The following is a 15,462-nucleotide window of genomic DNA, read 5'->3' on the forward strand; positions in this document are numbered from 1 at the left end:
CTATCTTTTCCTTGTCTTGTTTAGTTAAATTCTTATTTATAGCATTGCATTATAGAAAAAAAAATTAAGTTTGACTGTCATAATTTGAAATATTATAGATCACAGAATTTTAAACGTGCATTACTGATTGTAGTTATGTGACCTTGTAGCTTGGCTAGGATCATAGACTATAATTTTGCTCAGCTCTAATTTGAGTTATGATTTTATATTAAAATAAGTAATAATAAAAATATTTGTGGCAAAATACTAATTTTGGGTCTTTCAGAATATTTTTCATTAAAATATAGCTCTTTTATCTTTGCACCTGTAAACATTCTAATCTGTGCCTTAAAAATTATGGCTGTAAAGACTTTTTATTGTAGTAATTATAGTTTGGGTAATGTCTCCTCTCCTTAAGCTATACCCATATTCCGAGAAGTTAAATGAGAGTGTCTGCTCGACAGGATACTGGATGTATGGGAGGTGAGCCGGCCGTGCTTCCTGGCAATGGGCTACGACGCACGGATCGGTGACGTGCAGCCGAGCTGTGGTAGCTGGACTGGCCACCGTGTCGAGTGCCTCGTCAACCCGGAGCTTTTCAGCTCTGCGGACAGCTACCAGATACATGTCAGCTCTGAGAAGGTATGCTCTCTCTCTCATGGGGTGAAATAACTGGCAAAGTGACACATAAGTTGTGAAAAATATGTTGCTGGTGGAAAGGAGGCCCATAAATGTTTTTCAGCGAACTGTAGACACTCAATTCTCATCAGGCGGCTGATAACGAGCCAATAATCAAGTTCCTGTCATTACTCAATTCCCCACTAGTTGACACTGCACAGCTCGGAACTTCAAAAGTCGGTATTGATAAAGAGCTAGAACACATCCACACCTTTGCCGGCTCGCGACTGTGCACAGCTCGGGAACTGTGATTGTTGTAGACCAGAGGTCATACATCAAGCTTGAAACTTTATGTGACAAAAACCTGACAGAAATCCACAGATCACTGAGTGAGTTTTCTAGTGAGTTTACAGTGGACAATAGTACAGTTTCATGGTGGATTAATGATTTTTGTGGTGGTTGTATGAGCATAGATGGTACTCTAAGACCCGGTAGGACAAAAACATCAGCAGATGAACAAAGTGTGTGATTTGTGGCAGATGCTCTTGAAAAAGATCGCAGTGCGACTTGTGAGGAACCACTCTGAAGCCACGGGAATTCCCCCACATCAGTATTCTGTATTCTGACAAATGATTTGAAGAAGAAGTAAATTTATGCAAGTTGGGTTCCACACTGTTTGAGTGCTAAAGAGAAGCAAAAATGCCTGGACATCGCATCCTTGCTCAAACAACGCTTTGACCATGAAGGTCAAGGATTCTCGTGTTGAATTGCCGCCATTGGTGAAACGTGGATTACAGACTTTGAACCAGTGTTGAAATCACAGTCCAACAAGTGGAGAGCTTCAGATTCTCCACCTCCAAAAAAATTTGAACGCGCTCAAGCAAATGATGATTTTTGCTTATCATGACCAATGAATCATCATGACAGATAGTCCACGTGGAACAAGTGTCACACCAGTGTATTATCATAACAAAACCTGACTTCGGTTGCTAGAGGATGGGCCACTCATTCTCCATGACAATGCTAGCATGCATATTGGCAATATTGTAGCCCAAAAAATGGCACAAATATGGATGGGGAATGTTACCACATCCTCCCTACAGGCTGGAGATGAGTCCACCAGACTTCAACTTGTTCCCGAAGTTGGAAAAAAGTCAATGCGTGGACATCGTTATCTTTGTCTGGGAGAGCTGCCATTACCTGGCAGATGAACGGAATTGGTGTACTGGATGGAGTAATAGGAGCTTTCAAGACATTGGGATTCAGTCATAGAGAAGCAGAGAGACTATATTGAAGTACTATAAAGAGATATTGAAAGAAATATAAACATACGATTTAAAAAAAAAATTATAAGCATTATTTATGAAATGCCCCTCATATTTATCTTTATTTTCGCAAATTTCATATTGTACAATTCCAAATAAATACAAGTACCAGAAGTAGAGGTTGATGTGCTCACACTGGCTGAGGCTTCCTCTGTGAATTTCCTGGTTACCCATGTAGATACTGTGGTGGACTCACCTTGTGAAATAATTAACCAAAAATGTCAGTTCTGCCAGCATTAGTTTCAGAAAACTCTCTCAGTGTGCTCATCTGCAGACAAGACTTTCACTCAGTTCTGTTCTATGGTTTAATCTTGTTTGATATTGAAGCTAATGTGAAAAAAAGTGTTTTCTACAGAAGTGTGCCAAATGAATATTGTTTAAAGTAAATAACCCAACATCTTGCAGAAGACTCTTCCGAGAGCCAGTTATTCTCATGCATCCATGCCAATACATATGGTTCCCAATGATATTTGTGGCTTATAACAACAGTGAATCTAGGGCGAGCTTGGCAATTCACAACCGCAATGCTAGAAGTAGAAGTAATTTCCATATCTCTCTCTAGGATTCATAATGCAGGAGGATCTGCAGCGAATTGACGCATGGTGCAGGGAATGGCAATTGAATCTCAATGTAGACAAGTGTAATGTGCTGCGAATACATAGAAAGAAAGATCCCATATCATTTAGCTATGATATAGCAGGTCAGTAACTGGAAGCAGTTAATTCCATAAATTATCTGGGAGTACGCATTAGGAGTGATTTAAAATGGAATGATCATATAAAGTTGATCGTCGGTAAAGCAGATACCAGACTGAGATTCATTGGAAGAATCCTAAGGAAATGCAATCCGAAAACAAAGGAAGTAGGTTACAGTACCGTTGTTTGTCCAGTGCTTGAATACTGCTCAGCAGTGTGGGATCCATACCAGATAGGGTTGATAGAAATAACATGGAATTTCCAACAAAGTGGCAACCAGGAGGAGGTTTGAGTTTGGAGGGAAGATGAATGTAAAACTGCAATGTTAGAACAGCTTTTAAACCGTGCATATGAGTTTGATGACTGATAAAGGCCCAGATTATCAAGACACAGAAAATGAAAGTTACAACAGTGGTGTTAACAAGGTAATGAGGTAAGATGTGTCACTAACCTCAAATTTGCTTTCGTATCCAGACAACATATGTGCTGTAGTTAACATGTCATAGATACTAAGGATCAGTGCAGAGAACTAAAATTGAAAGTTATGTGCTCTAATATTCCTGACACATATGTTTGTATGTGTCTTAAGTTTTAAAGTTGTTATTCTCACTGTTAGTTACTATAGTCTATCTAAGGAAGAAGTTTCAAATATATTTTTGAATAAGCTTTGTTAAAAAAAATTGTAATGATAATTTTAATTCTAAATGTGCTTTAATGCAGGTTTCTCGAAGCACAACTTTTTCTTGCTTATTAAATAATTACATTAGGCCTACAGGATTTTGCTGTTCCTGAGAAAGGAGTACAGAGTCAGGGTAGAAAAGGGAAGAGGAGTATGAAACAGCAACAGAAACATTAGGATGCTCGCAACAGAGGTTTAGCTTACATTTAGAAATGAGAGTAAGATATGTGAACTTGGTCCTAACTGTAATTACAGGAGAAGGTGTTTTCAGCTATTCAATGAGGAAGAGAGAATGTATAGTTTTCAGAAGTTTTGGAGTATGGGAAACTATGAATTGCAGAATGCCTACATTCATGGTTGCATACAAGTAACCAAAATGAAGAGAAAAACAAAAACAGTATCCATCAAGACGGAGTACAACCATGATGTACTATTTGTGTCATGTGGTGAAAGATGCATTGTAATTTGTAAGACTACCATCTTGAATATTCACGGACTCCAAAAAAAAGTAGAGGTCATATAGAATACTTAGCTCAAAAAAAAAGAGGAGGGGGAGGCTGTAAAACTCCCTCAGTAAATGGGAGGGGGGAAACATCAGCATCATCCAAGATAGAATTAAAGTGCAGATGCTGAATGGGTGCCAACATATACCAGTCATTACAAGAGAGTTGGCAGTCCAAGATTTAGGAGTATGGAGTACACAATAGAAAGTTGTTATGATAAAGATAAAGAAGAATGTACGCAAGGACAGAAATCCTTTATCCAGCGATAAATATCAACAGATTTTTGTAGGAGAGCACAACATATCATTTACAAATCTTAAATCACACATTTGCAGTGCGTGTGATTGCCTTAATATAAAAATAGAAAAGGCAAAAAAGGAGAAAGATGAAAACTTATTCAAATTCTTATATGATCAACTTAAGTTACACCAGCACAAAGTGAAAGCAGGACATGACGCTATTACGCTTGCTACAGAAGAGTCAGAGAAAGATGATAGTATTTATGTCATTGTGTTTGATTTGCAACAAGCCCTACCTACCCACAAACTTTCAACCAGTCCTGCTTCCTACAAAAAGATACTCTTTTGTTACAGTATTAGAATCCAGTTTTGTTCAGAAAAACAACGATATTTCAGTGTATGCGATGAAGGAGCTGCCAGCAGAGGAGCAGATGAAATTTGAAGGTGTAGGTCTTTATGCTTTTCCAGCGAGGTGTTATCATCTTGGAAAATTGGATTTACTGACAGTTATCTGCATTTTACTTGCACAGTATTTTTGATCACGTAACTTGCAATCTTCATCAGGTGCTCCCTAAGTCTGAATCCAACATGGAACGAGTCCACTATTTACCCCTAAATGGGGCTAGGCGCTCTGTCCGAGGTACTCATCCATCAGCAGCAGGGACCATAGTATTTTCTAGATGTAGCGTTTGAAACTGCTTTGCGTGTTAAGGCCGTGGCAACAGACAGGTGTAGAGATAGCTATTCTGTGGATGTGACATCTAAATTCTCTGTTGCTCCATTATGGCAAGGGGACATCGGCTGGTACATACTTCTCAATTCCATAAACTTTACCAACAGCCGCATGCTTTAGGTTATTTTTGTTTTATTTCGAATGCAACCAGTTTCGGCAATTCATTTTGCCATCTTCAGGCCCCATACACTTTTTTTTTTATTTGATTCGAAAAAAGCGTATGGGGCCTGAAGATGGCAAAATGAATTGCCGAAACTGGTTGTGTTCAAAATAAAATAACCTAAAGTATATGGCTATTGGTGAAATTAATTGAATTGAGAATGACATCTAAATGGTGGGATCCTTCACATATTCTGTCACTTACTAATGCTTGACTTGCCTGGCTTTTAAACATGTTGATTGCTTTGGAATTTACATTATGTTTAATCCTCTCAAATACTGGAATAATATCCACTTCTTGGCATCTCGGCAGGAAACTGCACAGGTACACGATTTGCTGTATTAAGTATCACTGTCTGTGCGCCCTGTTTGGGTTGTGCTGTTCTACAGAAACAGACATTCTTCCAGGGATATTCAGAAGGCATTGTGTCCTGCTTCCCTGCCAGAGGGGTCAATAGAAGTACAAGATTAAGCAAAGAAGGTTGCTTTTCCCATTTGCCGGACTGATGTCTGCCAAAATCAGCAGAATTCTTCTTCAGAATTTTCTGCCCACCAAACAAGAATAAGGCTCTGTTACGGAGTGTAAAGGATGATCTGGGCCTGCAGAAACTTGGTATTTTAGCACATAACATGTCAGAGTGGTATGTCATATAGATCAAAGCACCACGACCATTGGCATCAGGTACGAGGAGCACCAACATCACAGCAGAATCGAATGGGCTTCCAAGTCAGCTACGGTGGAACATCGTTCAGAACTAAATCATTCAATGAATTACAATGATGCCAAGATTCTGACACAGGCACCAAGATACTGGAATAGCGTTATTAAAGAGGCACCAAGATACTGGAATAGCGTTATTAAAGAAGCCATCAAAATAAAAGTCACACGGAATCTTATCAACTGCGACTCAGGATATCAGCTTAGTTCTGCCTGGAATCTGGCTCTTGATCTCCTAGAGACGCAATGGAGGCAACATCCAAATTCTGGGGGAAGCAACGTTAGAAATGCTTACAGAGCAAGTAACCCAGCACAACCAACACAAGGCGCACATATGGTGGTACTTCAGATAGCAAATGACCTACCTGAGGACAGTCATTTCAAGAACAAACAGCTATTTGAACACTAACGGGCATAAAATAATCAGGCAGCACCCCTAGCGGATGTGGGTCTCAGATGAAGCTCCTGATGCAGCCGGCTATGGTAATACAATGGCATAGTCCACAGGAAAGTTTAAATGATGGTAATCAGGAGATTAAATGCTCAGTACAACTTGGAGGTGTAACAGAACATCAGGTGACAAAATTATTAACTGACAACTACCAGAAAGTATGTGCACAGTAGTCTGAACAGCTTCTGCTGGAGAATGCTATGGTTGCTACTACTGACGGCACGAACCTTCGACGGAGTGCCTGTCACAGCACAGACCAATGACAGAGCACATAGCCCCACATAAACATAAATATTGCACCTGTTCTGCACTGGATTCAGCCTCAGGCAGCACAAGAACGATGGGGATTCCCAGTAGAAAACCCAATTTTCCAAGATTGTAACACCGTGCCAGGAAAGCATGAACCAACAACATAGAAGACTCTAAGGGGAAGAAATGTATCTGAATATCAGAAGGCTGTATAATCTGTTGCAAAGAAAAGGGACGGTGCTGACTTCTTTAGTTTCCTGCTGAGATGCCAAGAAGAGGACATTATTCCTGTATTCACAAGGATTAGGCATCACATAAATGCCAGAACAGCCAACAGGATTGAACACAGGGTGAGCTGAGCATTGGAGAGGGAGAGAATATATGACAGGTGCCACTGTTTAAATGTCACGTCCAGGGAATTACTGTCCTTACACCTTCCTTCCTATTGCCACCACCTTAACCAGCCGAGGCTGGGACTGAGTGGGTGGCACTTGGTGATCTCTAGCAGAACGGATGGAGAAGAAACTGGCAGCCTGTCACCTAGCTGAGTTTGATCGTCTCGACAACAGGGCAAAGCAGAAAAAAGAATATTTGTACAATTGTCACCTTTAGTGAAAAGCCACTCAACGAGACCACATTTGAAGATACTTAGTGAGGGCCCCAACTTTGCGGTGACCCCTGGAAATGACCCTGTCGTGGCTTCATCAGTGCGATCAAGCAGGTGGCTTTCAAACCATCTCCAAGTAAAGCCGAAGAAGTCCGACAGGAGACATGTAGGGCGCTCACTGAGACCAAGCTGCCTAGATCTGACAAAGCAGGTGATAAGAAGCTGGCTCTCTGACAGCTCCGAGAAGGGGATGGCATTGTGGTGTTACCTGTAGATAAGGGGAACTGTACCATCATTCTACAGAACTAATACTAAGACAACAAAGTTCAACAACTTCTGAATGACCCATCATACAGACCAAAGGAAAGCAACTCCATCAACAAGGTTGACAGAAAGATCAGGGCTTTGTGGACTGCCCAAGGTGCACAACGAAGAAGTTCAACTGTATCCGATAGTTAGCAATGAAGAAGATGCTCTTGTCATATTTGGGCAAATGTTCACAACACATTCGCAACTTTGAAGGTTTCCTGCACCATCTGAGGCAACTACACATCACCGATTCTGACATTATGGTGAGCTTCAACATGGTTTCGTTGTTTACTTTGGTACCACTGAGTGATTCTGACATTATGGTGAGCTTCAACACAGTTTCCTTGTTTACTTTGGTACCACTGAGTGAATCGCTACTGGCAGGGCTCTCCTGGACTTGTTTGGGCCCTTTCTAATTCAATGTACTTCCTGTAGGGGGGTCAATTATACAAGCAAACAGAAGAGTTGGCAGTGGACAGCCAGCTCTTACCAGTGGTGGCAAACATCTTTATGGAGAGATTTGAAGATGAAGCACTTACATTGGCCCCAGATTGACTGAAATGTGGATGACACCTTTGTTATTTAGCCCCACAACAGGAAAAGCACATTGTTTTCATTTAACATCTAAACTCACACCACCCTAACATAAAATTCACAGTGGAAATGGAGAAGGAGGGACAACTGCTCGTAGATGTTTTTGTCCAGAGGAAGGCAGATGGCTCTTATGGCCATATTATTTACCGAAAACCGAATCCCACAGATCTGTACCTGCAAGCCAGTAGCTCCCAGCATGTGGTGCAAAAGAACAGAGTACTTGAAGCTCTGGCTCATTGGGTACGAACTCTTATCAGATCCAGACACATTGATGACGGATGTAAAACATCTGCAGTCTGTTTTCTACAGAAACAGATATTTTTCCAGAGATATTCAGAAGGCACGACACCGTGCTTCTCCACCAGAGCAGTGAGTAGAAATAAAAGAAAAAGCAAAGAAGGTTGTTTTCTTCCCATATGCCAGACTATTATCTGCAAAACTAGTAGAATTATCAAATATAAGATGAGTTTTTCTGCCCACCGGGTTGTATATCAGTCTGACCACCAGGACTATTGACATCAGGTGTAAGGACACAAGCAGCACACCAGACTCAAACAGGCTTCCAAGTCGGCTATCACGGAACATTGTTTGGAACTAAATCATTCAGTGAATTATATTGGTATCAAGATTCTGGTACAGAGACCCAGATACAGGGACAGCATTATTAACGAATCAGTTGAAATAAAGGCAACACAGAATCTTATCAATTGTGATGTGGGTTATCAGTTTAGTTCTGCATTGAATCTGGCACTCAAACTCCTAAGGATGCAATGAAGGCAACAGCCAAACCCCTTGAGAAATAACTTTGGAAATGCTCATAGAGCAAATAACCCAGCACAACCAACACCGGGTGCACAGATGGTGGTACTTAGACAGCAAATAAAGTATCTGAGGACAGTCATTAATGAACTACAATTTGAGTACCAGTGGCCATAAAATAATCAGGTAGGTGCCCCTAGCCAGTGCAGACTTTGGATGGACCACTGACATGGCTGAGTGATAGTACAATATAGTCCACAGGAAAACTTAACCCCAGTCAGAAGATTTGAACGTCCAGTACAACTTGGAGGTGGAACAGAACATCAGATGGCAAAATTATTAATTGACAACAATCAAGGAGTACCAGCACAGCTGTCAGAACAGCTACCGCTAGAAAACACTATGGGTTCTGCTACTAAGTGACACATACCACGGAGGGAGCACATGGCTCGCATCTGTGGATGCCAGTGAGTAAGCGTGTAGCCCCACATAGTCATAGATACTGGATGTTTTACACACTGGATTCAACCTGAGGGAGCACCTAATGAAGACTGCGAGTTACACTATCAAAAAATTGTGCAAGCACAATGTGGTTTGCTGGTAGAAAACCTGATTTTCTGAGACGATAAATTTGCAGTTGTTTACTGAAGCTGTTAGAGTTGCATGACATTCACACACACACACACACACACACACCCCTCTCTCCAAGTATAGCATACGACATTGCCTTCTGATTGAAATATTGACGTCATTGAGAAATATGTACAGAATTATTGTTAGTACATAGTCTTGCCTAAGGAATGGGAAGAGGTCTTGAAAAATGTCAGAAAAAGAAACCTATGATTGTGTAACGTCTGCCCGCACATGATTTTATCAACATTTCAGACTTGCAGGACAACTTCTATTGGTATCATAACACATGTTCTGATGAAAAGTTGGGAAGTGGAAATGTTGTGAAGATAGTTCTCATGTCAGGAACCTGAAAAAATGATTGTAATAATTCATATCATGGTGAAATGGATCCTGTATCATTGAGGCGAAGAGGCCATCTATATTTCGTTGAAGGTGTTATAACATCAAGTTGAACACACATATTTCAAAAACAACACAACACATGTAAGTCACAGAGCAAGTAGACATGTGTATACAGTAACAATCAAATCAGCACTGAGTCCAAGTCTAGCGGCCGCTGGCTGGTGGCCGCTTAGGTGGCGCGGCTGCTGCATGGCTGGCAGACAGCGCCGCACGTATAGGATGTGCGTAACTGTGCAGCGGCACTTTGAAAGATCGGCGAGTCACAACACTTTTCCGCCCCTTTGAATTGTTTACACTGGTCTTGATGGAGGTGGCCTGTAGATGGCTAACGTCCATAGGTGTTGTTTGACTGGCCGTAAAGTCTCGAGGAGGTAGCTTCCCCGTACGGACGGAAGTGTCCCTGATAACGGGTCGAGATGACAAGAAACGTAGGGGTCGAATCTGCTGGGGACCCGTGCACCAATCTGCTCACTGCGGCAAGTCCAGTTGTTATAACAGGAGACATGGGCGATGTGTCGGCATCCGTAGGACGAGGAGGCGAGTAGAGTTGCTCCCACAGATGATGGTCATCCGGTTCCTGCATGGGCACGTCTCCTGGTGGCATCCGTTCTTGTGCTGGCACCGAGATGATTGTGTGAGGGCTGCATTGTGAGTAATGAGAGATGCCAAGATCCCGAGCATCAGGTAGAGCCGAAGGTGGTGTAGCGGCATTCGGAACAGGCGTTGCCAGCACACGAGGCCGAAGCTGGTCCGAATGACGCACTGCAATACCCGTGTCCATCTGGATTTCATACAGGCGTCGGCCACGGTGTCATAAGATGCAGCCAGGACTCCATTTTCGCTGCCTGCCGTATCTCCGTACCCATACAAGGTTGCCGGCGGTGAACCGGCCAAGCGAAGGCACCCGCGGTCTTGAGGTAGAAGGCCGCAGAAGATGAAGTAGTGTACGGGGCCATGTAAGAGCTCAGCCGGGCTGTGGTCGCCCATGGGGGTGAAATGGTAAGAAGCCAGAAATTGGAGAAGCGCATCATCACCAGCAGAAGAGGTCAGGAGTTTCCTCATCTGAGACTTAAATGTGCGGACCAGTCGTTCAGCCTCACCGTTTGACTGTGGATGGAACGGCGGGGCCGTGATGTGCATGACGCCGTGACGGGCACAAAAATCCGCAAATTCGGAAGAGGCAAATTGCGGACCATTATCAGTAACAAGAGTAGATGGGAGGCCTTCCAAAGAGAAAATGCAAGCTAGAGCATTTGTGGTTGCCACGGTGGTAGGCGATGTGCAACGGACAATGAAAGGAAAGTTAGAGTAGGCGTCAGTTACGTGTAGCCAATAAGCACCTAATAAAGGTCCCGCGAAGTCAGCATGAATATGCTCCCAGGGCTTCTCAGGCGAAGGCCACGGTGACAAAGATGACTTCGGGGCGGCGGCCAGTGACGTACAAGGACCGCAGGCAACGACCATGTGTGCGATTTCAGAATCGATGCCGGGCCAGTACACATCATGGCGCACCAGAGATTTTGTGCAAGACACACCCCAGTGCCCTTGGTGAAGGAGGCGCAAGACCGAAGCACGCAAAGACGCAGGTACCACCACACGCGGCGAAGCATTTTCGGTGGAAAGGAGGATAACACCATCCCTAGCCGTGAGGCGGTAATGCAAAGCATAATAGTTCTGCAACGGATCAGAAGTCTTAGCGGACGGACGATCTGGCCAACCCTTCTGAAAACAGCATAAAATCCGGGAGAGGGTAGGGTCAGAACACGTAGTAGCCGGTGATGGGGAACCCATCCACAACTCGCTGCTCGGCAACATCCAAGTGGAAACTCAAAAGTTCGTCCCTATCGAATGCCAGCTCAGGACCCATGGGAAGGCGAGACAGTGCGTCAACATTCACATGTTGAGTCGTCGGCCGGAAATAAATCTCATAATTGAAACGAGACAAGTAAAGAGCCCAATGCAAGAGGCGATGTGCAGCCTTCTCGGGAAACGACGTTGATGGATGAAACAAGGAAACAAGTGGTTTGTGATCCGTAACAAGAGGAAATTTGGATCCATAGAGAAAAACACCAAACTTATGAAGAACATAAATAATGGCCAAAGCTTATTTTTCAATTTGAGAATACTTTTGTTGGGCATCCTTGAGCGTTTTGGAGGCATAAGCAATGGGTCATCCAGAGCCGTCAGAAAAACAGAGCGCAAGGACTGCACCAGAACCCGTATTGAGAGGGGTCCGTGGCAAGAACAAGATGTTGGCCAGGTCGATAAGTAGCCAGGCACAGGGCGTTTCAGCAGTCTTCAATTTCTGGAAAGCCGCATCTCATGACGCGGACCAGTGAAAAGGCACGTTTTTATGCAACAGGCGATGCAACGACTGAGCCACTGAAGTAGCATACGGTAAAAACCTGTGATAGTATGCTATTTTCCCCCAGAAGGCCTGCAGCTCCTTAATAGATGTAGGATGAGGAAGGGCATCGATCGCAGCGACAGTTTACTGAAGACGAATACCATCCCGAGAGATTTGAAACCCCAAGTACTTGATAGATGCCTGAAAAAAATTTGATTTCTGAAGGATACACTTAAGACTGGCAGTCTGTGTAAGACATGAAAAAGTTGGCGGAGATTCTGAAGATGTTCTTCAGTGGTGGAGCCAGTGACAACAATGTCGTCCATGTAATTTATACACCCAGAGACAGGGAGCAATAATTGTTCCAAGAAGCGCTGAAAGGGAGCAGGGGCGCTGGCAACCCCAAATGTCAATCGTTGGTATTGATAGAGGCCGAAAGGCGTGTTAAGTACCAGGAACAGCCGGGAAGCAGCGTCGAGAGGAAGTTGATGATAAGCTTCTGACAGGTCAAGTTTAGAAAAATACTGGCCTCCAGCAAGTTTAGTGAACAATTCGTCAGGTCTGGGCATAGGGTAAGTGTCGATGAGGCATTGAGCATTTACAGTGGCTTTGAAATCGCCACAGAGACGAATATCACCTTTAGGCTTAGCAACGACAATGACAGGAGAGGACCACTCACTTGAAGAGACAGGAAGCAAGACCCCAGCAGTGAGACGATCCAGCTCCCGTTTGACCCAATGACGAAGGGCCACAGGAATGGGCCGAGCCCGAAAAAACTTAGACCGAGCAATGGGTTTGAGTGTGACATGAGCTTCAAAATCATTTGCACGGCCTAACCCAGGAGAAAAAAGGGACGAAAATGTCGTCGACAAGGAATCCAATTGAGCATAAGGAATGGCATCAGAGACGATATTGACAAAGTCATCTATGGAGAGCCAAAAAACGCGAAAGGCATCGAAACCAAAAAGATTCTTTGCATTACTATGGTCGAGCAGAAATATGGGAACAGTGCGAATGACGGATTTGTAAGATATCTCAGCATCAAATTGTCCCAAGAGAGAAATCTTCTGTTTATTGTATGTCTGTAATTGCCTGGTGACAGGTGATAGGGTTGGAGAATCCAATTGAAGAAACGTCTGAGAATTGATGATAGTGGCAGCAGAACCAGTATCCATCTGCATGCGAACATCTCGACCAAGTATTTGGACAGTGAGGAATAACTTCCCTGAAAGGGAAGAAGTACAATTGACAGACAACACAGAATCAGTGTCATGTTCATGAACACCATGTATGCGGTCAGATTTGCAAACGGATCACACATGACCCTTCTTTTTGCAATTGTGACACACGGCCCGACATTGGGGACAATCCTCCCGTGAATGTTTTGTAAAACACCACAGACATGAAGGAAGTTGCCGGGGGTTTTGCTGCAGTTTCTTAGAGGTTTGTTTACGGTTAGGCCGAGGCTGCGCTTGGGAACGTATTGGGGCCACACCGGCCGGCGGGGACACGCCGCACGTGTCGTCAACAGCGCACAGAGGTTTTATTTCCCCGCCGTCACCCCACACCTCTATTTGTGCTCCAGCGGCGCGAGAAATTTCAAACGATTGCGCGATGGATAGGACTTCATCTAGAGTCGAATTTGCCAACTGAAGGGCACGTTGCCTAACTTCTTTGTCAGGCGCCAACTGGATAATAGCATCCCGTACCATGGAATCGGCGTAGGATTCTTGGTGAACTTCAGTAACAAATTGACACTTTCTACTGAGGCCGTGAAGTTCAGCAGCCCAAGCGCGATAAGATTGATGCGGTTGTTTTTGACAGCGATAAAAGGCAACACGAGAGGCTACCACATGCGTATGCTTTTGAAAATATATGGACAGAAGTGAGCACATGTCAACAAAGGACAAAGATGCAGGATCTTTGAAAGGAGCCAATTGCAACAACAACCAATACATTTGAGGTGAAATCCATGAAAGGAACAGAGACTTACATGTTTGTTAATCCGTGACATGAAATGCCAAGAAGTGCTGTCGAAGACGTTTTTCATAATCAGACCAGTCTTCCGCCGTCGCGTCGTAAGGAGGAAAAGGAGGTATAGACAACGACAAGAAACGCCCCGCATTTGATGCCACATTGAAATCGCGAATCGCCGATGTGAGAAGTATTTGCTGTTCAATGAGACCTTGCAATAGTTGCTCTAAAGTAGCCATGGAATCCTGTGAGTCAACGATGAAAAGGAAAAATCCCATCCTCATCGCCAATTGTTATAACGTCAAGTTGAACTCGTATATTTCAAAAACGACACAACACGTGTAAGTCACAGAGCAAGTAGACAAGGTAAGACATGTACACAGTAACAGTCAAATCAGCACTGAGTCCAAGTCTAGCGGCCGCTGGCTGGCTGGCCGCTTAGGTGGCGCGGCTGCTGCATGGCTGGCAGACAGCGCCGCATGTATAGGACGTGCATAACTGTGCGGTGGCACTTTGAAAGATCGGCGAGTCACAACAGAAGGCTTCAAATGCTCTCTTCCAATCCTGTGCAGAGGTCAACAGCCCATTGAGGCAAGCAAATTGAAGTATGTTCTTTCTTGTTTCCGGTACATATCGGAAGTTCATCATGCTTATGATGAGGGATTAAAAGACGCCATTAAATCCAAAGCAAATGACGAGAGTAGTCAAAGTTAAATTTAAATACCAGTATTAGTGCTTTCAGGTCTTGAATGTAGTAAATTTTATGTCATTGTATTGTCTTGTTAATATGTTGCCTTAAATTATTAGCCACCAATTTTTCAATGTCAAGTTTTTCTCTGGAAAGTGGACATTTTTAATACCACGAATAATCTGTTATGTATGTCTTACAACCGTGAACGACATAGTATCTACCATATAATTTGTGTCAGTCTCTCATGCATTGTTCCTTTCTTCTAATTAAAAAAATTATTTATGTTTTGTAGCTATACAAAAGGATTCTTTAATGTGCAAATATTTAATTGAAAATATAATGAAACAGTGGAATAGTGTAAATGTACAATTATATTTTGTTGTAAAACTTCACGTCTAACAACTCCAAAACACTAAAATATCACTTGCCACATTTTACACATGAGCCCCTCATTTGGGGAATTGAAAGATTGTGTCAGCAGAAGGATTAGACCTGTTGTTTGTTTATTTTCTGTTGCAGCGCCACCAATAATTTGGGATTTGTCCTTCGGACTGGATTAATCGATGGAATGAAAAAAAGGGTTTTGCATAAAAGGCAGACCTTATCTTTGAACTTTTGCCAAGTTCTGAAATGATTAATAAAATAACATCTTTACATCTTGAACTGTTCAAAACTGTTCAGTTTCAAACATTGTGTGTCCTCAGTGTAAGTGCCTACTGTACACTGACTTGTCCTTTACTGGAGTGTGAAACATGGTGCGACATTTTAACAGCAAGCTGCCTCAACAGAGGCTCGACC

At 43.1% G+C, this 15,462-nt stretch overlaps 1 protein-coding gene across 2 annotated transcripts in view; it reads left to right on the top strand.

Annotated features, from left to right (window-relative positions):
- Positions 1 to 15,462, top strand: part of LOC126106853 (uncharacterized) — a 154,380-nt gene that overhangs the window by 48,346 nt on the left and 90,572 nt on the right. For both annotated transcript variants that reach the window (XM_049913246.1, XM_049913247.1), the window contains exon 9: positions 444 to 621. In XM_049913246.1, the coding sequence (XP_049769203.1) occupies positions 444 to 621 (178 nt within the window). The remainder of the gene's footprint in view (positions 1 to 443; positions 622 to 15,462) is intronic.

This window comes from Schistocerca cancellata, chromosome 10 (genome assembly GCF_023864275.1).
Source record: "Schistocerca cancellata isolate TAMUIC-IGC-003103 chromosome 10, iqSchCanc2.1, whole genome shotgun sequence".
Classification (NCBI taxonomy): domain Eukaryota; kingdom Metazoa; phylum Arthropoda; class Insecta; order Orthoptera; family Acrididae; genus Schistocerca; species Schistocerca cancellata.